Source organism: Equus przewalskii, chromosome 17 (assembly GCF_037783145.1).
Source record: "Equus przewalskii isolate Varuska chromosome 17, EquPr2, whole genome shotgun sequence".
Lineage (NCBI taxonomy): Eukaryota > Metazoa > Chordata > Mammalia > Perissodactyla > Equidae > Equus > Equus przewalskii.
The window spans coordinates 75,380,729-75,405,500 of record NC_091847.1 but is presented as its reverse complement, the minus strand read 5'-3'; the positions used below and the strand labels follow the sequence as shown (position 1 = coordinate 75,405,500).

Genomic DNA, 24,772 nt, shown 5'->3' with positions numbered 1-24,772 from the left:
ATTGGAAAGATGGCAGATAGGGTCAGTGGACCAAGTAGGGGCCCCAGTGGCACTGAAGACTGTTGGAGGGAGCGTCCTAGAGGAAGTGAGATGGAGTGCTAGCAGGTGGTTGTCAGGGAGGGGCATGCTTGAAACTGAGACTTGGGTGGACGTACAGACATTGGTAATGACAAAGTTTACTGGACGTGTGATTGCGAGAAGACGGAGGGTAAGTTCATTTGAAGGGGGTAGGGAAGGTCAGGGACAAATGCAGAGTGAAATAATGGGGAAGTGTATGCCAAAATGGAATTAAAAACGAAATAACTCTTCTTCTTTGTGTGTTCTTGTATTTCCCAAATATTCCACAATGTTCTTACGCAATAAGCAGAAAAAAAGTTAAGTAAAATCAAAGATATTACTCAATGATAAAATGGAAAAAAAAATCTCTTTATTTACTGGTAAGTCAATTATTACCATTTACAAGTATCCAGTCCACCAGGCTCACCAAGTTATTCCCAGTGTAGAATTGTACCAGTATTTCCAAGCATCTTACAGAATCATTTAAAATGAGACCAAATGAGAGATGTGAGTTTCACAGTGCATGTACTTTGTTTCAAGAAAACCTAGTTTAAAATACATATATATTTCTATTTGCTGTATTTGCATTTGCATTAAGACACCCTGAAATTATCTATGGGATGAGGGAGTGGGGGGACTGGGCATACAGTGGACAGAAACAGGAGCAAGACTTTTCCATATTTGCTTATCTTTGAACAATGGAAAGATATTACCTATTCAAAAATAAATGTAAAAAGTAAAAAATTAATACAATTTAAAATTTTTAATAGAAAACCCTTCTTTTAAAAATTCGTCTATGCAAAAGTTGTGTTAGGAAATGGCTGTTGGTATTGTCAGATGAGTCTTTCTTTAAACAGGGAATTTCTTCTAGTACTTTTTTAAATGGTTTCCTCAGAAATTTAGTTCCTGTTCAAAGACACAAACGTATGACTATATTGTTACCACATCCTTAAGAACAAACTGCAGACATTTGACAAGACCCAGAGACCCCCAGAAAAAAAGCTAAATAACTTGTCACATAAAATATATATCTCACCAGAGCAGAGGATAATTACACTGGTTTGGAATGGCTCCAGAGCGTAGAATGAGAACCAGTGGTTTTCAGTAGTTTCCAGGGAGTATGCTGTTGGCTGTGGGTTTGTCATATATGGGCTTTCTTATGTCAAGGTACTTTCCTTCTATCCCCATTTTGTTTAGAGTTTTTATCATAAATGGATGTTGCATCTTGTCAAATGCTTTCTCTGCATCCATTGAGATAAACATGTGATTTTTATTCTTCATTTTGTTAATGTGGTGTATCACATTGATTGATTTGTGGATGTTGAACCATCCTTGCATCCCTGGGATAAAGGCAGATTTAAGTTCAACAGAGAAAAGAACAATTGAAACTGTTCAAGAGCGAAACCAGGTTGTAGGATTGCAAAGCAGGAGATACACAGGATTGCAAATCCTCCACTAACAGCTGTGAGACTTTGCTAAGTTGTTTAGCATTCTGAAGGCTGGATCACAGGGTCTCCGGGGTTCTTCTACACTCCCAAATCCATGACTCTGCATGTGGTGTGAGTTCCCTCTGCTGGAATGGCTAAGCAGAGGTGAGGGATGGTGGAGCAGGAGTCTGTCATGGGGTGAGAGGATGGACTGGAGCAGGTTTCAAATAGATTAACCACTGGCACCTGATGATAAATCTGAGGCCCTCTAGCCATGGACTGTAACCCATGCTACATTAAAAAGGTCAGTGTAATGCTCACCACTTTCTGTGGGCACAGAAGTGTGGCAGTGCTCAGATATGAAGTGGTCATCCAGAAGAGCCAGGACGCACTCCTATTAATTTTTAAAGATCATTGCCAAGAAGGAATTACAACATTTAAAAATGAAGGTGGAGGACTCGTAGACCCTGAGAATAAATCCACAAATACCTGAGGGCCCAAGAATTCCAGGTCAAGAACAACTTGACCAGATCACTCAGAAAGTACCTGACCTGGGAGAGTTAGTGAATCGGATATGGCACACAAGTTATCTGTAAAATCAGGTGAATTTCTAATTTGGTTTACCTCACTGGAGACTTGATCATTGATAAAGGGCTGCCATCCAGCAGTATTCACCATCGTGTATACTGGTCAGTGGCTATTCTGAGTGGTCAGTAACAACAATGTACCAGTTGCTTATAGGTTTAAATTACCTGAGCCTTGGCAGAATATACCATATTGCTAAGAGAAATTCCTGTGGTGTCAAACCTGCACAGGATGCTCTGGTGACTAGTAGCTCTAATAATAACAAACGCCAGTAGTATCATTATTAAATAACTATTGTTTGCATAATACTCTACCATAGGTTTTTGTGTCCTTGATTTTGTTTGAGAGAAGACAAACTTTTGAGAAAGAAAGAAAACAAGGAAAAAAATAACTATGCCTCTTGTAGGTTGAGCAAAACCAGGCAAAACACACAGAAATCTTACTCAACCTGCCCATTTCATAAATGTCCGGACAGACAATTGCTGTAGCCACTGCAAAATGTCTGTGACCAGATCACCTCCTGTTGTTCTGGACACTAAGTTCACTCACTCACACACACAAACACACACATAAATACAAAGGACAAGTGTGTACACCCTCCACTTAGGGGAAATGAGCCACAGACAACTGCACTCCTGGCCTCTGCACAGATCCATGACTTGCAGGCACAAATGCTCAAAGTGCTTGCTGGAGGCCTCTGTGAAGGAAGTTCAGGGGAAGTTTCCTGATTCTAGAATGTAACCTTGAACAAGCACTACGTTCCAGCAAAACGGAAATATGAAACAGAACACAGGCCTAGGACTTAAACAGCAACCCCCAAATGTGTGTGATGAAGGAAAGCTCATCAGCAGGGTCTTTTCCAGCTGGACTCGGAAGCAAGAGCTGGCTTTGCTGCTGCCGGGACACTGCGACCCGTGAGGGGAGAACCAGGTCTTCACTCAGAGGCTGTCAGTGCCTATTGCTAGTGTTGATTTGCAGCTAAAAGTCAGCTGGAATTAGATACAAAGGAACTTAAATTCTGCTATTTCCATTTAGGGTACTAACAGAAGACTGGGTCCCCTAAAGGCCTTCTGTGCACCTCACAATTAGATTTGAAGGGATATATATTCTCCTTAAAACTACCAACAGACAATATTTTCTCTATAGATATGGCTCAAAAGACTAGCTTGGTTTAGTGTCTCAGAGCAAGGGAGTCACAGGGCCAAATAGAAGCCCAGGGCTTCCATCTAGAGACCCTTTGCTCTTTCCTGGGTCCCCCACCGTCCTGCGCTGCAGAGAAGGACGCCTGAATGTCCAGCTGGACAAAGGCGGTAACCACGAGCTGTCAGCTTTGACTTGTATGAACAGTGGTTTGAAGATCATCCTGACGTGTGTATTAGATTTGTTCCTCGGTCAAGCTACATTCAAATCCACGTAATCACCAGCTACATTATAACACAGTTCTCATACCAAATTCACCATAAGTTAATTTGACTTTCACAGAAATAATTACAAAATCAGACATGACTGAGAGTTATTTTCCTTCCTTCCCTGACATCTTTCGTGAGGTCCGCATATCGACGGAGACATTCATCAAGTCCGGTCAAGGCCGTGACGTTGCAGTCCACCTAGGTGGGAAATAACACCCTGTAAACAATAGCTGGCTGGAGCACCGCAGCAGACCGCTTTGCCTCCTTGGCCTCCACTTCCTTGTCTATAAATGAGGAAACCACCAAGCTTTCAATCTTCCTTCTTCCAGGAATTGAAAAAGGAAAATTTCTCTTGAAATTGAAAAAAAAATTTCACATACATAAAAATATTCAAAACCTTCCATGGAGAGCCACCCCCTCCACAAGGCATAGCCAGACACCCCTCTGGCTAAGGAGGGGGCAGCAATCCCTGAACAGCTTCAGTCGCTCGGGCTGTCTCCCTCCCCATCCTTTGAGCCAGAGGAGCAGAGTGCAGGTTAGTGACAAGGCGGGGCTCTTGACTGCAGTCAGCACACTGCACCTGCCAACCCTGAGGACCCCTGGCCAAGAGAAAGACGCTGTACTGCAGATTGGGTCCTGATTCAACCCTCACCTGAAGCCAGTGCTACTCATTCGTGTCTCTTTAGGTGAAAGAGGCAATAACTTCCCTTCTTCGCTCTAATCCGGTTTGAGTTGGGTGTCCTGTCACTGGCAGCTGAAAGGTTCTGACCAACAAAGAATTTGACATCAGTTTGTAAAGTTTCTGCTCCCAGCGTAGCTGAAAGTGTGTCTCTTCACACTGAGCAATCATCTTCCTAGAGCCAACCCTGTTCTTACCCCAAGAGCACAGTTCCTGCAGGAGCACCTTCCTTACACGGAAGCAGGAAATGGGCATGGCATGGACCAAACTTTCTCCTCATAGAGATGCAGAAGCGAAGCCTTGGGAAGCGGAGAGCAGTGAGAGGTCAGCGAACCATGATCTTGTCGTCATCCAATGTCCAAAACAGGGCCACATTGAGGGGATACAGAATTCTAACCAGGGGTGGTCACATGGTGAGGACGTCTGAGCTTAGTCTAGGCTAAGAACCGTGGTTCTCAGAGCTAAAAGGAACCTTAAAATGTTCCTGGTCCCACCTTTTACTTCACAGATGCACAAACCGAGGCCAATTACTTTTTCTCAGGGTGGACAACTAAAGCCAAGACCGTGATCCAAGGCTTCAATAAGGAAAATTTTCCAACACTTAGACTCGTCAAAAAGAAAAAGAAAGCCCAGAATTAGCAGTGTAAGAAAATAGAGCATTTCCTATTACTAGAATGACAGGCCAGGCCAGCTCACCATCTGTCACCAATTCCTATGTTGGGCGGGAGGCTGAGGAGATGACCAAATGTTCCTTTCAAGTCTAAGAGTTGATGAAAATTCTCTCATCTAATCAAAGCTCTTTCTGTGGCACAGGGAACACTAGCTTTTTACGTAGTGTGAAAGCAGGCTGGGGCATCTGTTTCTTTTTCCCGTAAATGTCCACCTGTCGACTCACATCATCATTGACAGCAGTGAGGATGGATAAGATATCTTCACGTCTGCACTCAGAGAAGAAAAAATATTTTCAATCAGGAGACAGAAATCACATCCCAGGTCTTAGAATGAAGAGCCTAAAACATGTGGCTTCTTGCTATTCTAACATGCCAAGAGTCTAACTGGAATCCTGCCAAATATAAAGAAATACTTCTGAAATCAAAAAAGAAATGCTAAATTATATAAAAATTTTTGATTTTAGGGGCTGGCCCTGTGGCCGAGTGGTTAAGTTCGTGCGCTCCGCTGCAGGCGGCCCAGTGTTTCGTTAGTTTGAATCCTGGGCGCGGACATGGCACTGCTCATCAAACCACGCTGAGGCAGTGTCCCACATACCACAACTAGGAGGACCCACAACGAAGAATATACAACTATGTACTGGGGGCTTTGGGGAGAAAAAGGAAAAAATAAAATCTTTAAAAAAAATTTCAATTTTATATTCAGTGTTTAAGAACTTTATAACATTTTAATACACTTAGTCCACAAAGGAATTTTGAGTATAATTATTTTTCCATGTTCTTCCTTCAAGCTGGTGGATGGACAGATAAACAGAAAGAATAGATAGGTAGAATGCACGTGTGAAATGTGTACCAAGGGTGGCATGTACACAAGACTCATAAAACAAGGCAGAATGTGATCTACACCATATAAAAAGTAGCTCAAAGTTCCACTGCAATTCAAAGGAGAAAGATAGCACTTCTGGCTGGGAGGAGAAGAGAAGGCTGCAGAGAGGAGGAGATCTGAGCCTGGGCTTGCAGGATGTGGGGCATCTGCAGAATGTTCCAGGGGTGGGCAGTACATATCATTGGAAGCAAAGCACAGACTCTGGAGACAGAGCTCAAGTTAGAATCACGGCTCCCTCGCTCTCTGACTACGTGGCCTTGGGCAGGTGGCTTACCTCACTATGCCTCAGTTTTCTCAGCCCTAAAATGGGGACCGTAATGGTACTCATTTCAGGGATTGACGTGAGAATTAAATGAGCCACTTTACGTAAAGCTCTTAGAACGCTGGCTACATATTCCATCGACCATCATTTTTAGAATTATTAGTGTTACTCCTCCTCCTCATCACTGGTATTTTTCAGGTGGGAATGCAGGCCTTCCTGGTTCCTGCTCCTTGCATCCTGTTCACACTAGCAGGTCTCTGCTTTCCCAGATCTGCCTGTGGCTGTCTCCTCCTCATGATTCAGTCTCACTTGAAATATCACCTCTACCACGAAGCCTTCTCAAGTGGCTCCCTGCCCCATTCTCTATATCATTGTCCTGTTTTGCTTTCTTCATAGCAGGTATCACTTCCTGAAATTATCTTATTAATTTAAATATTCACTTACTTACATTTTTATTATCTGTCTCCCTCTCACTCGACTGTAAGCTCCACAGAGAAGAGATGTTTGTCTCCCTTGGTCATAACTGTATCCCTAGCCCCGAGCTCAGTACCCAGTACAGGAAGCACACAGTAAATACTGCCTTGGACCTGAAACCATAGGACATTGGTCTTTGATGACTATGGCGGGGATGGAGGGTTTGGTAAAGAAGAGGGAAAAGCTAAAGTGATTCAAGGCACCAATCCTGATTCCCAATCCTGAATTCCCAGAAGAGCATTGTGACCATTCCTAGAAATGGGGACTCAGGAGGAGGAGCTCCCGGAGAGGGCTGGGAAGAACGACTCAGGACTGTGCATACTGCATGAGAGGTCCAAGGGCCACACAGGGGTGGGCTGTCTGGCAGGCTACGAGAAACATGCAGGACTGACCTGAAGAATGAGGTCGACTCAATCAGTCACTGGTCCCCCAAATATTTATCAAGCTCAACAATATATCAGGGATTACATCAGGTGCTGAGGATAGAAAGTTGAACGAAAAAACTCTGCCCTCGAGAAACTCAGAAATGGCAATTTGGGAGACGTTTTCATGGAGGTGCCCGTGGCCTCCAGATAGAGCTAAAGCTGCTGTGAGGAGCAGGAGGAAGAGAGCAGAGAATGAAGTCTGGGGCAGAACCTCAGTGAAGCCATTTCCAGGGTACCAGGTAAGGAGCATGTGGCAGAGACAGGAAGGTTGTCAGAGCAGGGGCAGGGGACTGAGGGTATGCTGATGCCAGCCGCACACAGGTACTCAGAGAACGTGAGTGACTGATGAATGAATAAATGAAGGCTCCAGGCTTTCATTCATGCTGTCCCCTCTGCCCAGCATGTCTTTCACCCCTAATATTTATCTAACATCTATTTGTCATCTTTAGAAGCTTCCCCTGATCCTCCAAACCTGTGTGAAGTACTAGTTCTGTGTGTTCCCATAACGTCTATGCTTTACAATGTGTTTACCACAGGCAGACGCTCTTTCCATCTTCTTGTCTATCTCTCTAGATTGTGAGCAACTTGAGGACAGGGAGTGTGTCTTTGTCATTCTATATCCTCCTTTCCAGTTTCACGTGGGTGCTCAATACAAGCTTGTTGGATGGATGGATGGATGGATGGATGGACAGATGTTTAAATGGATGATGGATGGATGGATGGATGGATGGAAGGATGGACAGATGGATGGATGGATAGATGCGTGGATGCATGGGTGGGTGGGTGGATAGATGGACAAACAGGTAGGTGGATAGATGGATAGATGAACAGGTAGGTGAATGGAACAACTCAAAACTCTCACCTTGGAACCAAGTCCTTCAGATTATTATACAGAGATTGAATATACCAGCTACCCTCCTTCACATGCCGAAAGGATACATAGCCAGGGACAGTGGCCAGGCCAAGAAGGAAATCCGCCTCAACAGGAACACTGTCCTCAAGGGAAGGGGTCACGTTCTCTGGATTTACAGCATCTGCTTCAATGGATACGGAAGGTTGCACCTCTTCACCTTGACAGGCCTGGATGAAAAAGAGCTTGGGTTTGTGAGCCAGAGCAGGGCACCGCTGGGCTGTGAAGTGAGACATGATCTCCCGAATGGGAATGAGGATCCCGTCTGAAGAGTAGACAGCTCCAAATTTCCCATGGGTCAGAACACAGAACACGAAGCAGTCTCCACTAGCATGGCCTGGATGATTCCTATATTCCTGCAGAACTTTCTCCAGGCCTTCTTTAGTCACATTATCATATCTATGCACGCTGAACCCAAGCCACTGAAACACGCTCTTCAGGCACTCTGTAAGAAAAGGAGAGAAAGGGGAAATAATGGAATGAAATCGAGTGAAATGAAATAAAATGAAGGGGTGAAACAGTGCTGATAGTTATAAAAATTGCACAGTGAATAGCCTGAAGCTTTGGATTTTTTTTTTACTTTCATAACAAAATTTTACAATTAACCTGCCTTTCTGTGGGACCCACATGCTATCACAATGGTCCTGAGAGTCAGCACGGGTCCGAGTTTCATCCTGTTTCACAGATGAGGAAGCTGAGGCCAGTGACTCTCCCAACAGAGCAAACCTGCTTAGCGGTGGAGCCAGAGCACAGCCCAGGTTTTCTCTGCTGACCCAGTAGGCCCCCAGGCCACTGAGTCATAAATGGTCAGGGACTCCTGTCACTCTCTAAGCAGGCTGGTGACATCCCGAGTGCGATGGTCTGAATGTTTGTGTTCCCCCCAAATTCCTATGTTGACATCCTAACCCCCAAGGTGAGGGTCTTAGAAAGCGGGGTCTTAGGGAGGTGATTAGGTCATAAGGTTGGAGGCCAGAAGGAGACCCCTAAGAGCTCTCTCTCCCTTCCACCAGGTGAGGTTACAGAGAGAAGACGACCATCTAGGAAGCAGGTTCTCACCAGAGCCTTGATCTTGGACTTCCCAGTCTCCAGAACTGTGAGAAATGAATGTTTGTTGTTTATAAGCCATCTTTGTTAGTGCCCTGAGTGGATTCCGATCCTAGCGCCCCTGTGCACAGCAGAGCGGAACCTGCCCGGGCTTTCTGCGCCATCCTCTCCCCTTCTGGCGCTCTATCAGAAGTGCTCCCTGCTAGTCACAGGGTTTGCAGGGCCAGTTTTTTCAGAAGTAGGTGGTCAAGTCCTTCTTCCTGGTCTGTCTAGTTTGGAAGCTCCACTGAAACCTGTCTACCATGGGGACCCTGCTGGTATCTGAAATACATGTAGCATCACTTTCAACACCATAGCAACACGCAGCTGCCACAGTGTGACAATTGACAGCCAGGTGGTGGGGATCCCTGACCAGAAATGAACCCAGGCCAGGGGGTGACCGCACTGAACCTTAACCACTAGACCAGCGGGGTTAGCTTTATAAGCCATCTAGTTTATGGTATTTTGTTATAACAGACCAGGTGGACTAAGACACTAGGGGTATACAAGAGGCATAAACATTTATGACATCATCCTTATATTTAAATAGAAGGTAAAAATTATAGAAAGAAAATGTGAAAATAAAAAATGATTTTAAGATCCCCAACTTGCATTTGATACACTATTGCGGACGTTCTTACCAGCATCTTTATCGGTCCCTGGTCTGTCTGCCAGTGAAGTAAAGGTATGGTTGTTGACAACAACACAGTGGCCTCTATGTGTCCGATCCATCCTGTACAGAGGTGTCTCCTTGGAAGAAGATATAGAACCACTTATTAGGGAATCCTCATTGTAAGGGGTTAATGTTCTAACCAACCGCTCCATTTATCAGTACCAAAGGCAGAGAGTTGTCAAGATCCTGGTCCTGGTCTGGAATTCATCAATTAATTCCAAGGTGGAAGGCCAGGTCCTGATTAAAATTGAGACTTCACCTGGTTTGACTGCAGAATGTGAATTCTCAGTGTTAAATAACAGAATATGTGTTTTAACTTTGGCAAACCCAGGGTTTATGGAAAAGCATCCTCCTTTTTGGATCAGCAAAGTGAAGAAAGCCTAGGAAAGGATCTAACAAGACAAAAACTCAGATGGTAATTTTGTTTGTCAGATGGTAGGATTTTAGAGTGATCTGCTTCTTCCAAAAACAGAGAAATCTCTTTTGTAGAGATCACAGTAGGAATTTTAAAATATGTGCAATTATTTTTGAAGGCTATTATAAACAGCATATGATTACAAATTAGCTGAGTTGGCTTCAGTGTGGCTAAAATGTGTGGCTAAAACGACCACCTGAAAATATGGTACGTCTTTGATCCAAGCAGAAAAGAAGTTGCTTCAGTCAACAAAAAAGAAATTCCCCTCTCTGGAAATAATTCAAAGGGTATGCAAGACACAAAGGACAGCAGCATCGCCTCCATAGACAAAGGTCAACACACTTCTGATTGTTCTAGGAAAGGTGGGAAGGACAGAGAATCACAGAAAGAGGAAGAAGAACCAAGACAGAGACAAGCAGCTCTGAGCCCTCACGGTCATCAAGGGCTGGACTCTCGTTGGAAGAGACCTGAAGAAACTGTGCAAACCTTCCTGCTGGCCTCAGAAGTTAGTGTCAGCAGATGCTCCCAAATCTCCATGGAGACCGGGGTTGCCCTTCTGCTAGAAAGGGAAGTACTCAGACTCTTCGAAACTCTTCCCCTAAACACTTAGATTTCCTTACAGAGGATGGGTTTGGAGTCAAGATCACATGAATCGGCTCAAGCGTTCCTGGTAGAAAACTTGGTTGGGTTGAGTCAGCATCTGTCTGTCACTGTATACAGAGAGGCTGGCAGACACCAAAAAGAAAGGGGAAAAAAAGAAAAAAGAAAGGTCCAGAGACTCATCAGGGCAGGACAAAACCCCACAGCCCTGGGATTAACTCAGTCACGCCTTTAGCGTTGGCTGAGGACAGCACTGCTTTGAAGCGTTGCTGCAAACCCCCTGGTTCCTCTGGATAAGCATCCATGATGGAGGGGAAACCAAGGATGGGTTATTTGTCACATGACAGTAGCAGGAAAAGGTAACTTGGAGCTTTTCCTCTCCCACATGCGGAAAACTTTCAGTGGAATCCAGCAAGCTCTGCCCTCGTCTCTGAGGCCTGAGTTAGTTATCAGCTACAGTTAAGGGCAGTCCTGGGTGCTCAGCTCAGGCTGAGGGAGTCCAGTATCCCCCAAGCTAGGGAACCGACCAAAAGGGACCCAAGCTGCAGTCAAACAGAGCACCTGCAAATTCCTCCTCACCTTGGGAGAAAGAAGTCATGTCTAAACTTGAAAACCACAGAATTGCAAAACTGAAAGAAACTTGCTTGTTTTTCAGAGAAGTGAAACCATTGCCTGCGCTCCCGTAGCTACACCATGGAGAGCCTGGAGGGTGAGCGCTGGGGTCAGACTGCTGGGCTCAAATCTCAGCTGCACTCCTTTCGAGCCGTGGGACCTTCAGCAACACACTAGGCCGCTTGGGTCTCGGTTTCCTCATCATTAGGTGAGAACGGCAGTGGTCTCCACTCCAGGTGACTGGAGGATTAAATGAGATAAGGCCTAGAAAGCTCGTAGAGCATGCCCAGCGCATGACCAGTGCTCAGTAATGTAGCTTTCATCAACATCAGATCACACAGCTTCCCAGTTAGGCAGAAAGAGAGATTCCTAAGAAAGTGGGGCATGTTGGATTCTGAAGTTTAAGTTTCCAGAAAAAAATGAGAGATGGGCTCTGACGAACTTCACACATCACAGAGAGAATACACCAAAAACCTGTCTGTTCAACAGCAGTTTAGCCCAGTGGCAGATTCTGGAATATTTTCCTGAGGTCGTGACTTCTGGGCAAGGATTCAGGGCACTAAACACACCATCGCCAAGTCCTTCCCTCTGGCCTGTCTCCCTCTGAAACACACAAGCAGCATCTGGAGCCACACCACACCAGATGTTCCTTCTGACTCAGCATTCTGCTTGGTCATTGCTGGCCTGGGGTCCTTCCCTCCCCACCGAGCATGATCTCCTTCTGAAGGGTGGAGGGAAAGCAGCTGCCTGCACTCCCAGACGCTGCTCTGCAGGGCTTTCCAAGTCACTGCCACCCAGCGCCCTCCACCCTCCCACAGAAAAGCCTGGTATAATCCACACAGTCAGTGACTCACCCTGCACTCAGATCAGAAGTGAATTCTCCACTAATTTGTAAACCTTCTCCCAAGACCCCTCGAACTGCTTGGTATGTATCAAGTATATCTGTTCCTGCCACACTGATCCAAGCCATAAAAAGCGTACGAGAAACACCCGCCATTTCTCCTACAGGCTCATCGGCCAGCACCTCTCCTGTTCAGGAAACGGGAAATGCAGGAAATTTACACAGTTAGGATGAGGGCTGAAAATCCAGACTGGATGCAGAGAAGGATAGACACCTAATCCCCAGTCACAGAAAAGGTCCCTCACAGGTGATAAGAGAATCAACTCCCTCCTTCCGAACAGGAAGGTTCACGAAGACATCGTGGCAAAAATATGATTTGACACATGCACAGGAATATTCATTTATTGCAGCATTATTTGGAATAACTAACAACTGGAAATAACCCTCACGCCTACAAGTAAGGACTGGTTGAAAGATCTGTGGTGCATCCCCACAGTGCGTAGGATGCAGAAGACAATCTCAGTACACTCCGCGGGAGACACTGTTACCCGAAGGAAGTGAGGTGATGGTTAGTATTTTAGGGTGCTACCTCTTTTATAATGAAAGGGAGAGATGAGGGTTTTTTTTCCCAAAGTAACGATAGGATAAATTAAAAAACTAATAAAGTGGTTCTCGTAGGAGAGGGGAAGAGGGGCAGGAACACACTGCAGACTTCTCTGAGTCCTTGAGTTATGGTTCTTACTTTGGGGCTACACAAATGTTGTAAATAATTAAGTACAAAGTTGACACATAGTCTAGGGCCCTCTTCTTTTCTGCGTCATCTTCCCCATCCACCCCACTGCCATCACTCCCAGCCCCTAGCCTGCAGCAGAAAGCCCCAAAGGGGGTGTGATCAAGGTGTTCTGGGGAGGCGCTGACCCTGCACCAGCTGTGTGGTGGGCAGGGCCAGGAGACCTGTCTGGGGTGACCACCCCCTAGTCCTGGGGGATGCCTCCCTGCTAGAGCCCACCAGGCTTCTGGCTGCAGAGGGTGCCTCATCTTCCAGCCAGATGGAAGCTGCATGATACCAGATTCCCGGCCCTGAGGGAACCAACGCACAGGAAGTTTAGTTTCACTTTCCAAAAGACTTCCTGCCTTTCTTCTCACAAGGCACATTTCCCTTCTTACAGAATCCTAGAACCCTTCCTAGCGACATTCAAGAGCCAGGCAGGCTGTTTTCTGAGTTTTCTAGTTGGTTTTGAAAGCATTTGAGCAAATTTTCCTGGAAATAAGGGCATCACAGATGCAGCGGGCTCTGCCAGCACCTCCAGGCCCCAGGTGTCCTGGATTTGTCTCCTCCCTGTGCTGATAAAATCAGCCAGAACAGGGACCAGGAATAAGCTTTAAGGTCTGCCTGGCTCTCTTCCTCTGGGCATGTGAAACTGGGGGCCAACTTGTTTTAACTACACTCAGCGGGTAGTTTGTTTGCAGAAGTAGTTAGATAAGGCACCACTAAAACCCACCCTATAGATGACATCTCTGATGCTTGGGTCACCATGGTAACGGATGCTTGAGTTTTTCAGGAACTGACAGTCAACTCCTTGTCCAGTTCAGGTCGGTGAAGACCACCAACTCATCAACTGGGCCTGCAAGGATCACCGATAGGTGACCCTTTGACGTCAGGGGGCCCGAAACCTCCACCCTTAGATTATGCTAATGCCACCATTTGGTGAACATGTGTCCTATGAAGAGCCATGAAGCTTGACTATGCTTGCACAGATCATTAATTACCTCACTTTTCCTTACCTCCAATCATCTATCCCCACACTTCAGACCACCTTGCCTCTCTATCCCATAAATATCCCTAATACCCATTTTCATGGGGGCAGATTTGAGACTTGTTCTCCCATGTCCTCGCTTGGCTGCTTGTGAATAAAGCCTTTCTCTGCTGCAAACTCATCTCGGTGATTGGCATATCGTGCAGCGTGCAGAAGGAGCCTGGTTGGGTAACAGATGTTGCATCCTGTACTGACAGCCCTCAAGTCTCTGTGTCAGATGGAAGTGAATGAATGAATGACCCACTGCCTGGCCACACTCAGTCTTCTTTCAGCTGTTTTCAATAGGGGTCCAGTAAGGCCTTAAAAAGAAGCTGCTGTTAAGGCTCCTCAATCAAGAGGCATGCCTCTTTAAGAAAATCCTATGCCACACTAAAAAATATTGATTTAGCTTTTAAACAAATCAGGGATGTTGCTTGAAATACAGAGAGTTTCTTCTCATTAAATCCAATTGTTGGCAGTGCTCTTTTATATAACAAAGCCTCTCGGGTGCATATGAAACATGAGGTGATTTACTTTTACTTTTTCCATCACTTCATGGAGAGCAGAGCTGCCCAGATAATTTTACGACAACTTCCAACCCTGAGAGGCTATGAGGACATGTGTAACGTGAGGTGCTGACCCCCAATAGCCTCCTGCAATCCCGGCCACCACAAGTAGCCCTCATCTTTATGTATCATGGCCATGATCATCCAATGTCAGCAAAACAGCCACATTCCAGACGCCAAGGCTGAGCTCCACCCCTTAGAAACTCGTGAATTTCCAAGAGGCAAAGAGCCAAGTCCTGCGTGTGTGTGCTACATGCATGTCAGTCTCTGAGCACAAATCTACTTGAAAAAGTGGGTGGGGGGAGGAATTAAGTTTAGTGGGCAAAAAAACCTCCCAGGGGAGAAAGGAAGGCTCTTGCTTATGCTAGAATGCTGACTTAAAATATGGAGTGAACACTAGAGTTTGAACATCACTGCTTTTCAACAAACATAGTAAATATTGAATCACACAACAATAGTCAATGGATGCTCATTAATGAGGAGGAGGACATTTGCATGGTCTTAAAAATGTCTCCCCACCACTTGCTTCTTAGTAGCAAGGGAAAAAACAGTAACTATGAAAGATTAACTATATAGTGAAGAAATCAGACAACATCTGGACTAAATAATCAAAATCAGCATCACGATTGGGGGCAGATGAACAACATGTTTCTCCAGATGTGACACCCTGAGAAAGATACAATATCATTAATGTAATATTCTGGCCAGAATATATAGCTTGAATCTAATCATGAGGCAACACCATACACACCAAAAATAAGGAAAACTCTATTTTTTTTAAATAAAAGGTGGGGGTGCTGGTGGTGACTGTATTCTTCAAAAGTGTCCTAAATACAACATATGATCTTAGATGAATTATGTTCTGGAGGGGAAAAAAATGCTATAAAGAATATTATTGAGTCAACAGACAAAATTGAAATATGGACCTTCAACCTGATGAAGTATTGTATTAATTTAACTTTACTGGCATTTCTAAATGTTCTGTAATTCTGTGAAAGAATATCCTCATTCTTAGAAAATACACACTGAAGTATTTAAGGGTAAAGAGCCATGAGGTATGCAAGTTATTCTCAAAAAGTTCAGGAAAAAATCATGTGTGTGTGTATACAGATAGATAGACAAAGACAGAGCATGCGAAGAATTCAGCAAGTCAGGTGAAAGAGCAACAGGTAGGTGAACCTGGCGAACAGCACACAGTGTTCTTTGTATTATTTGCATTTTTCGACTTTTCTGTAAGATTGAAATTATTTCCAAATTTAAAAATAAAAAATTCTAACTGTAAAAATATGTACCATGAAAGTAGTAAAGAAGCTATAAAAGAATTTTTTGAGAATAAAAAATAAAAACAACCACAACAAACAACCCAATTCCACAAACAACCCAATTGAAAAATGGGCAAAGGACTCTAATAGACATTTCTCCAAAGAAGATACACAGACAGCCAATAAGCAGATGAAAAGATGCTCAACACAACTAATCATTAGGGAAATGCAAACCAAAACTACAATGAGATGCTACCTCATACCCATTAGGATGACTACTATCAGGGTGGACCAGTGGCATACTGGTTACGTTTGCACAATCTGCTTTCGTGGCCCAGGGTTCATGGGTTTGGATTCTGGTTGTGGACCCACACACTGCTCATTAACCCATGCTGTCGTGGCATTCCACATACAAAATAAGGGAAGATTGGCATGGATGTTAGCTCAGGGCTAATCTTCCTCTACTAAAAAAAAAAAAACAGGAATGACTACTATTAAAAAGAAAGGAAATATCAAGTGTTGGTGAGAATGTGGAGAAACTGGAATGCCTGTGCATTGTTGGTAGAAATGCAAAATGATGCAGCTGCTATGGAAAACAGTATGCTGGTTCCTCAAAAAATGAAATGCAGAATTACTATATGAACCAGCTTCTGGGTATATACCCAAATGAATTGAAAGTAGGGTCTCAAAGAAATATTTGTACACTCATCTTCATAGCAGTATTACTCACAATAGCCAAAAGGTGGAAGCAACCAAGTGTTCACTGACAGATAAATGAATAAACAAAATGTGGTATAAAAACACAATGGAATATTATTTAGCCTTAAAAAGGAAGAAAATTCTGACATGGATGAACCTTGAGGACATTACATAAGTGAAATAAGTCAGTCACAAAGACAAATACTATAAATATCAATCATTATGTTGTACATCTGAAAGTAATATAATGTTACGTATCAGTTATTTCTCAATTTAAAAAATGAAGTAAATAAAAAATAAGTTTCAAGGATTAAAAAAAAGAGACAAATATTGCATGATTCCACTTATATGAGGTACCTATAGTAGTCAAATTCATAAAGACAGAAAGAATAGTGGTTTCCAGGGCTAGAGGAAGGGGGATGGGAAGTTATTGTTTAATGGATAGAATTTCAGTTTTGCAGGATAAAGAGAGTTCTGGGGGTTGGTTGTATAACAATACGAACATACTTAGCAGTACTGAACTATACACTTCAAAATGGTTAAGGGGCCAGCCCCATGGCATAGTGGTCAAACTTTGGCATATTCTGCTTTGGTGGCCCGGGTTTGTGGGTTTGGATCCCAGATATGGACCTATACCACTCATCAGCCATGCTGTAGCAGTGCCCCACACACAAAATAGAGGAAGATTAGCACAGATGTTAGCTCAGGGCCAATCTTCCTCAAGCAGAAAAAGAGGGAGATCGGCAATGGATGTTAGCTCAAGGCAAATCTTCCTCAGCAAAAAAAAAGGTTGAGATGGTAAATTTTACGTATTTGTATTTTACCTCAATTAAAAAAAAAATACCAAAGTCGAGCCAATAGAACTTCCCAAGGCTGCTGGGAAGAAACATAAGTCTCAGAGAAGAATGTTGACGGTCTCCCAAGGATCATGACCATGTTATGAGGAAGAGATCACAAATTATCCCAGTGTTTGCCCCTCAACCCACCCTTCCATTGCTGGGCACCACAGGGAAAGACAGGCTACATAATTTGTGGGGCCCAGTGCAAAACAAAAATGTGAGGTTCCTCATTCATACAGTTTTAAGGATTTCAAAACAGTGACAGTTGAGCATTAAAAAAGCATGGGCCAGCCCTGTGTGACTGTTCACAGAGCTGGTCCAATCGAATCCCACAGATAAGAGAGAGCCATTTCAAAGCAACCCAATGGTGTGCTGGAGTCAGCTCAGACCAGCTAATGAGAGCTAGCTGTTAGATTTTCAGAAATTCTGCAATCCAGCTGATGTCATGTTGGTAACTTGAAATCAGCCATGGTGGCAATATTTGCATCAAACGCTACAAATCAGGGCGACTCTCTGTCTCTCTCTCTCTCCTTCTTTCTTTTTTGGGGGGGTTGAGGGTAGAGAGTGGAGCTGGTAGTTAAACATTTCCTGACACACCAATGAACCTACCGGTAAGGCTCTGGAAAACTTTTTAATGTCCGAACGGGAAAACAGCTCTTCCTCTCCATGATGCAATGACTCAGTTTCCTTGTCTACGGGAGCTGTCACCACCTGGGCGGCTGGAAATAGAATCACAGATAGGAAGACGAAAATCACAATCTGACTAATAGCAATCCAAGATAACCGAACATCGAACGAAATCACTGTACAGGGACCTGTGGATTTGTAGTGCCGTTCGCTTAAAGGGATCTACATATATACCCAGAAAAAACGTGAATTTATAACTTATTTTTATTTATTATTCCATTTTATTCCTTGTATTATTATATTTAATTTCTTATTGTTTTTATTATTTTTATAATTTTACTAGTTCCTTAAAATTACTATATATTTATTAAACACTATTTTAGAACTTACAGTGATCAACTGTCAGATAATTGCCAAGTAGAGATTACAAACGCATTATCTCAAGAAATAAAACCAGAACTCAGATTATAACAGCAAAAAGAAAAAGAAAAAAGGAGGGAAGGAAGAGAAAGAAGGAAAGGAAGAAAAAGAAAAACCATTCAAAGGAGGTGATTAAATATATATGTTATGTAATAAAAAGTATTTCTGTGGAACCATCAATAAGAATGAGCTATATCTGTATTATAAACATGAGAAAATATCAGATGTTTTAGGTGAGAATAAAGCAAGTTACAGAATACGATTAGCGTGATCTTAGTTAAATATATACTAATCTATCTATCTACACGCACACATGCACACACAATTGTCTCTATATAGAAAGGGCTGCAGAAATATACTCCCGACAGTGGTTAACTCTGGGGAATGGGCTGGCAGCGGAGGAAGGAGAAGAGACTTCTATCTTCTACAGTCTGTATTGTTTTCATTATTTGAATTTTTATTTAATTTTATTGTAATTATTGTACATTATTTTTCATAATAAATTTAAAATACTAAAGCAAACACCAAGGCTGAGCAGAAAACTCGGAAAGTGACCCAGGTGGTCCTTCAACAGAGCTTGTGTCCTCATCAGATACAAAACATTTGTCTTTGGATCATCTACAGAAAAGTCTAAAATCTGCATACCCACTTATCTTCTCAGTCCTACAGTCCTTCACGCTGAATGGCAGAATTAGGCCAAACTCTTAGGACTGTAGACCCGATCAAGATTAAAATATTAGTTGACACTGATAAATAAATGGCAAGCAATAGGATATATTGGGGAATATGAGGAAGCCATTTGGTGTAAAACTAATTTGGCCTGACCTTGTTTTTCCGAAAAGGGCTCGCATGGCCATGAGCATGCATCGTACATCTGCTTTAAGTATTTACTATGTCCCAAGGAAAAGAACAATGACCTTTAAGGTAAAGAAAGATGCAACTTCCCCCACATGGGCATTTCCTTAAGGACATGCATCTCTCCCTAGGCTAGGAACTGATTGCTGACCTGCTGTGACCACCCAGCTCAGACCACAGACCTGCTACCTGCTGTATTCATCAACTGCTGTGTGAATCACTGTGCCAGCTAGGCAATCTCATGACTGTCAGAGAAGGGAGGTTCCATTCATATGTGACACATGCTCTTTGACGCTCCATAACCACTCCGCACAGCCCGCTTCTTGGGAGTACTCCACTCCTCCGTGAAAGTACTGTCCTTGGCTGTATGGTCCTCAGATCTGGCTCATAATAAACTCAGCCCAATTTTGATTTATAGATTGGTGATGGATTATCTGCATCGATAACACCTATAATATAATAATAAATATATATTTGATTTCTGCCCCCTTTCCTGGCATACAGTTCCTAAAGCCCTTGGAACCTCTGAAGTGATAAGTGTCTTTTGTATGCTAATGATGACTGGTGGCTGGGGGCTCCTGGATAGCCTCAGGATGGGGGCTGGTTGTCAGCGGAATCAACCATGTGATCAGAGGGTTGGAGCTTTCAGCCCCACCCCAAAACCCCTGGGAAGGGGAGAGGAACTAGAGGTTGAATGAATTATAACGACCAATGATTTAATCAATCATGGCTGCATGCAAAGCCTCCATAAAAAGCCTAACTGAAGGGGTTCGCAGAGTGTCCAGGCTGGTGAACACATGGAGGTGCTGGGAGGGTGGTGCACTCAGAGAGGGCATGGAAGCTCTTTGCTCCTTCCCTCAAACTTTGCCCCGTGCATCTCCTTCATGTGGCTGTTCCTGAGTTGTGTCTTTTTATAATAAACCAATAATCTAGTAAGTAAATTGTTCCCCTGAGTTCTGTTAGCCATTCTAACAAATTATCGAACTTGAGGAGGGGATCGTGGGAACCCCTAGTTTGTAGCCAAGTCACACAGAAGCTGTGGGTAATCTGGGGACCCACTACTTACGACTGGCGTCTGAAGTAGGGGGCAATCTTGGGGAACTGAGCCCTTAAGCTTATTTAGTTAGAGTCTGTGCTAACTTTAGTTAGTGTCAGAGAGGAATTAAATCCTAGGGTGCCCAGGTGGTGTCCACAGAGAATTGGTGAATTTCTCGGTACAGAAAAACCCACACATCTGGAGTCAGAAGTGTTCCCGAAGGGTTGGTGAGATAGTAGTAGAGGAAAACAAGAGTATTTTCCTTCAACACCCAAAAGAGATCACAGAGCAGGTAGGTTGTAGAAAATAAAAATCAAAATTAGAATTCTTCTTCTGACACAAAGCTCAGTCCTCGACACTCACTGGAGCATTTACTACATAAAAACTAGAGTACCTTCTCCAGAGTTCAAATAACCACAACACTCTGATCACTTGCCCTGTGTTCTCTTTGTGCGCTGTGCTGCATTACAGGAAATGGCAACGTTATCAGAAAAAAATCTCATTGGGAATGCTCTCACTTGAACTCCGAACAATGTACTTTCAACATCAACTTCCTGCTTTTTATTTCTCACTCGATAACTTGTTAGTTAGAAGAACTATATTTATTCTTCATAACTTTTACTTAAATTATGCATTTATTTATTGCTTTCCTTATTGTGGGAAATTTTACCAATTTAACTACAGTACATTTTGTTCCTCAACTCGTTCTGTGTGTTAATAGAATTCTTAGAGAGAAGTTCCCTTTTGGTTAGTTTCGTTTTCAGCCAGAGAAGTTTGCACACTAGATTGACTCCCTGAATTAAAATATGGGTGTGGCATAAAAGCTTCATGAAAATACTCATGAGTTGTTTTTTTTTTAAGGAAGATTAGCTCTGAGCTAACATCTGCTATCAATCCTCCTCTTTTTGCTGAGGAAGACCGGCTCTGAGCTAACATGTGTGCCCATCTTCCTCTACTTTATATGTGGGACGCCTACCACAGCATGGCGTGCCAAGTGGTGCCATGTCCGCCCCCAGGATCCGAACTGGCAAACCCCGGGCCACCGAAGCAGAACGTGCGCACTTAACCGCTGTGCTACCAGGCTGGCCCCTCATGAGTTTTTATTTATAGCTCTTGTTTAACAGCAGAGAAATGGACTCAGAAAAAGCACAAATATTTAGCATATTGACAGAAAGGGAGGCAGTCAGGTTTACTTTCTGCCCTGTGTTACCACCTCTATATAATACCACAGCAGTACTACCTCTATGTAATTCCACAGCACTACTACCTCTGTGTAATTCCACAGCACCACTACCTCTGTGTATTCCACAGCACCACTACCTCTGTGTAATTCCACAGCACCACTACCTCTGTGTATTCCACAGCATCACTACCTCTGTGTAATTCCACAGCACCACTACCTCTGTGTATTCCACAGCACTACTACCTCTGTGTAATTCCACAGCACCACTACCTCTGTGTATTCCACAGCACCACTACCTCTGTGTAATTCCACAGCACTACTACCTCTGTGTATTCCACAGCACCACTACCTCTGTGTAATTCCACAGCACTACTACCTCTATGTAATGCCACAGCAGTACTACCTCTGTGTAATTCCACAGCACCACTACCTCTGTGTATTCCACAGCACCACTACCTCTGTGTAATTCCACAGCACCACTACCTCTGTGTATTCCACAGCACCACTACCTCTGTGTAATTCCACAGCACCACTACTTCTGTGTATTCCACAGCACTACTACCTCTGTGTAATTCCACAGCAGTACTACCTCTGTGTATTCCACAGCACCACTACCTCTGTGTAATTCCACAGCAGTACTACCTCTGTGTATTCCACAGCACCACTACCTCTGTGTAATTCCACAGCACCACTACCTCTGTGTAATTCCACAGCACTACTACCTCTGTGTATTCCACAGCACCACTACCTCTGTGTAATTCCACAGCACTACTACCTCTATGTAATGCCACAGCAGTACCACCTTTATAAGAAAGACTCAAAAAAAAAACAAAGAAAATAAAATTCTTCTCTGATAGTCGTTTATGAGGATATGAAAGTTTTCATGACTTTTTTCTCTAAAAAACACATTGCCAGCAACACGTATTGAATGCTTACTCTGTGCCAGACCCGCATTTTGTAGGAATTACCTCATTCATTCTATCCTCAAAGAACCCACGAGATGGGTACTGCTGCTATCCCCACTTTGCAGATGGGGAAAGTGGGACCTAAAGGGCTAAGGAAGGAAGTCCTGGCCACCTGACTCTAAGACCCCACTCTTACCCTCCAGGCCATTCTGCCGCCTTCATTTTTACGTTATCTCCTTCAAAACGATTTCCCCTACAGTACTCTCACTCCCAAATAAGAATCAGAAGAAGACATTTGTCTAAAACAGCTTTCCGCTGCTGGAATGTGAGCTTCCAGAGGGCAGGAGCCTTGGTCTGCAACCTGCGGTATCTCCAACTTCTAACTGTGCCTCCTGCACAGTATGCGTTCAGTCAATGTGTGTGGCGGGAACCAATGGGGAAAGAGAATACTCTCCGAGTGATGAGTGACATTGTGCATGGCCAACTGGTTTAAGAAGTCCCATGGTCTGGTGCAAGCCAGCAAGCATAAGCTCGTTACCTTTCTCTCTTTTGTATTTCTCTATCTTCCTCATAAGGTTAGGCACGACGTTTTTGCAGAGCATCTCCAGCAACGTCAGATTGTCTTCATCTATTCGAGCTTGTTTCTCCAGGTGTGCCAGGAGACTTAGAGAAGTCTGCAAGAGAATCAATGGAGTCACGTTTCCACGCCTACGATTATCCCTTCGCTCGTTCAACATTCCATGCATGGCACCGGGCTTTGCAGTGATGAATAAGGTAGTGAGTGTGTCTGTCCCCACTGAGGTAGATACTATCATAATCTCCATTTTAAAGATGAAATAACGGAGGCACAGAGAGGTTCAGTAACTTGTCCGAGGCCACAGAGCCAATAAGTAGCAGAGCTTGTATTTGAACTCTGGCAGTTTTATTGACCACTGAGCTATGCTGCCTCTAACTCACAGCTATAAATGATATAACGGATTAGGGAAGCAGCCAAATAGGGGCACCAAAGAAGTGAGGGGAGAATGTTTTAAAAGAATTTTATATTTGCTATTTTAAAAGACAAAAATTCTTAAGTACTCTCGGGAAAGATTGCAAATTGGCTAGTATTATTTTAATACTGAATTACATATGGGGTGGAAGGCACCATAATCTTTTCAGTGATAAAGGCTTCTCAATCAATGTATTAATCTGGTTATAAAAACTATGTACAAATAGAAAAGAGTAGCTAATCAGAAAGTGGATATCGGAACAGCATCTAACTGCACACAGAACCAGCCAGATGGGCAGCATGGGGACCGGAGAGAAGCCACCAGGGATGCTAAACAGCTGAAAACGGACAGTGTGTTCTGGAAGAGTGAGAAATAGGCCTGAGTACAAGCTACGAGTGAAAGCTGGGTCACGGCTGGAGCAGAAGGCTGGTATCAGGCTGTGCGGGCACACCGTGAGGAGCCTGGGCAAGTGGTCCATGGATCAAGATGCCAGTAGTAATTTTTAAGGAGAACAGTGACATGAACAGATCTGTTTTTAAATAGAAGTTTTGGGGATATGTTAAAGGAGGAGTGCATTAGAGAGAAAATATTGGCAGGAAGATTAAATACTCTGGCGAAGAAATCAACTAGACCTGGTCTAAAGCTAGTGGTGGAAATGCAGAGGCGGCACTGGATCTGAGAGACATTTCCGAAGTATAATTTGGCAAGTTCAGAGATCCACTGGAAGTGGGTGAAGAAATGAAGGAAGATGCAGAGGTGAGTTCAAATGTTGACAGTGCTCATTGATTCATCATTTGTCTATTCCACAGAGCAGGGTTCTCACAAGCTGCACATGGCAGGTGATATTTGAATGGTGTCTCAGGGGATGACTAGGCCTTCACTGCCAACAGAGAAAAGGACATCCCGAGCAAAGAAAATCATATAGGAAAAACGATGAGAAACTAAAAATCTGGTTATGAGGAAATTCATGGTGGCTTCAGCAAGAATAGTTTCACTGGAGTGATGGAGGCTGAAGCCATATTGGAATGCACTAGAACGTGACTAAGGGTAGAGTTGGTGGAAGGTGTGTGTGTGTAGACTATTCTTTCAAGAAGTTTGGCAGTAAAGGGAAGGAGGAAGAGAGCGCAGTAATACAAGGATGAGAAAGGAATGATGAGAGAGAGAGAGAGAGAGTGTGTGTGTGTGTGTGTGTCTCCAAACAAGGCACTCAGAATGCTAACAACCAAAGGAAAGGCCAGAGTTACAAAGCCTTAACTGATTTCTGTCCTCATCTAATCAAAAGAGATTATAAATTTTCAGGAAATTCCAGAGACAGCTAGGAGAACCAAAAAGGCAAAGAAACATGTGTGCCCCCAGCTGCAGCTGCCGTACACCGACTCGGCCAGGGAACAAAGTAGAAGGCAGGAGGGGGTGAGGGATGACTCATCCGAAGCTGACCAGCTGGCAAAGGAGGTAGCTTCAACTATGCTTGCATTTAACCCCCACAAGGTTGTATGCAAACATAGTAATAGGTTATATGCAAATGAGCTCTCTGAACCTCAAAACAGAAACTCCTATCTTGACAGCCACCTACCAGGAGGAAGAAGAGG

The 24,772-nt window shown here is 43.7% G+C and overlaps 1 protein-coding gene across 1 annotated transcript in view; it reads right to left on the bottom strand.

Annotated features, from left to right (window-relative positions):
- Nucleotides 1–4,795: 4,795 nt before the first annotated feature.
- The window catches only part of CASP10 (caspase 10), a 28,340-nt gene continuing 8,363 nt past the window's right edge, over nt 4,796–24,772 (bottom strand). Inside the window, 6 exon segments of the mRNA XM_008542212.2 lie at nt 4,796–4,973; nt 4,975–5,095; nt 7,735–8,227; nt 9,507–9,615; nt 17,778–17,887; nt 22,733–22,868. Of these exon segments, the coding sequence (XP_008540434.2) occupies nt 4,944–4,973; nt 4,975–5,095; nt 7,735–8,227; nt 9,507–9,615; nt 17,778–17,887; nt 22,733–22,868 (999 nt within the window). The 3' untranslated portion in view covers nt 4,796–4,943.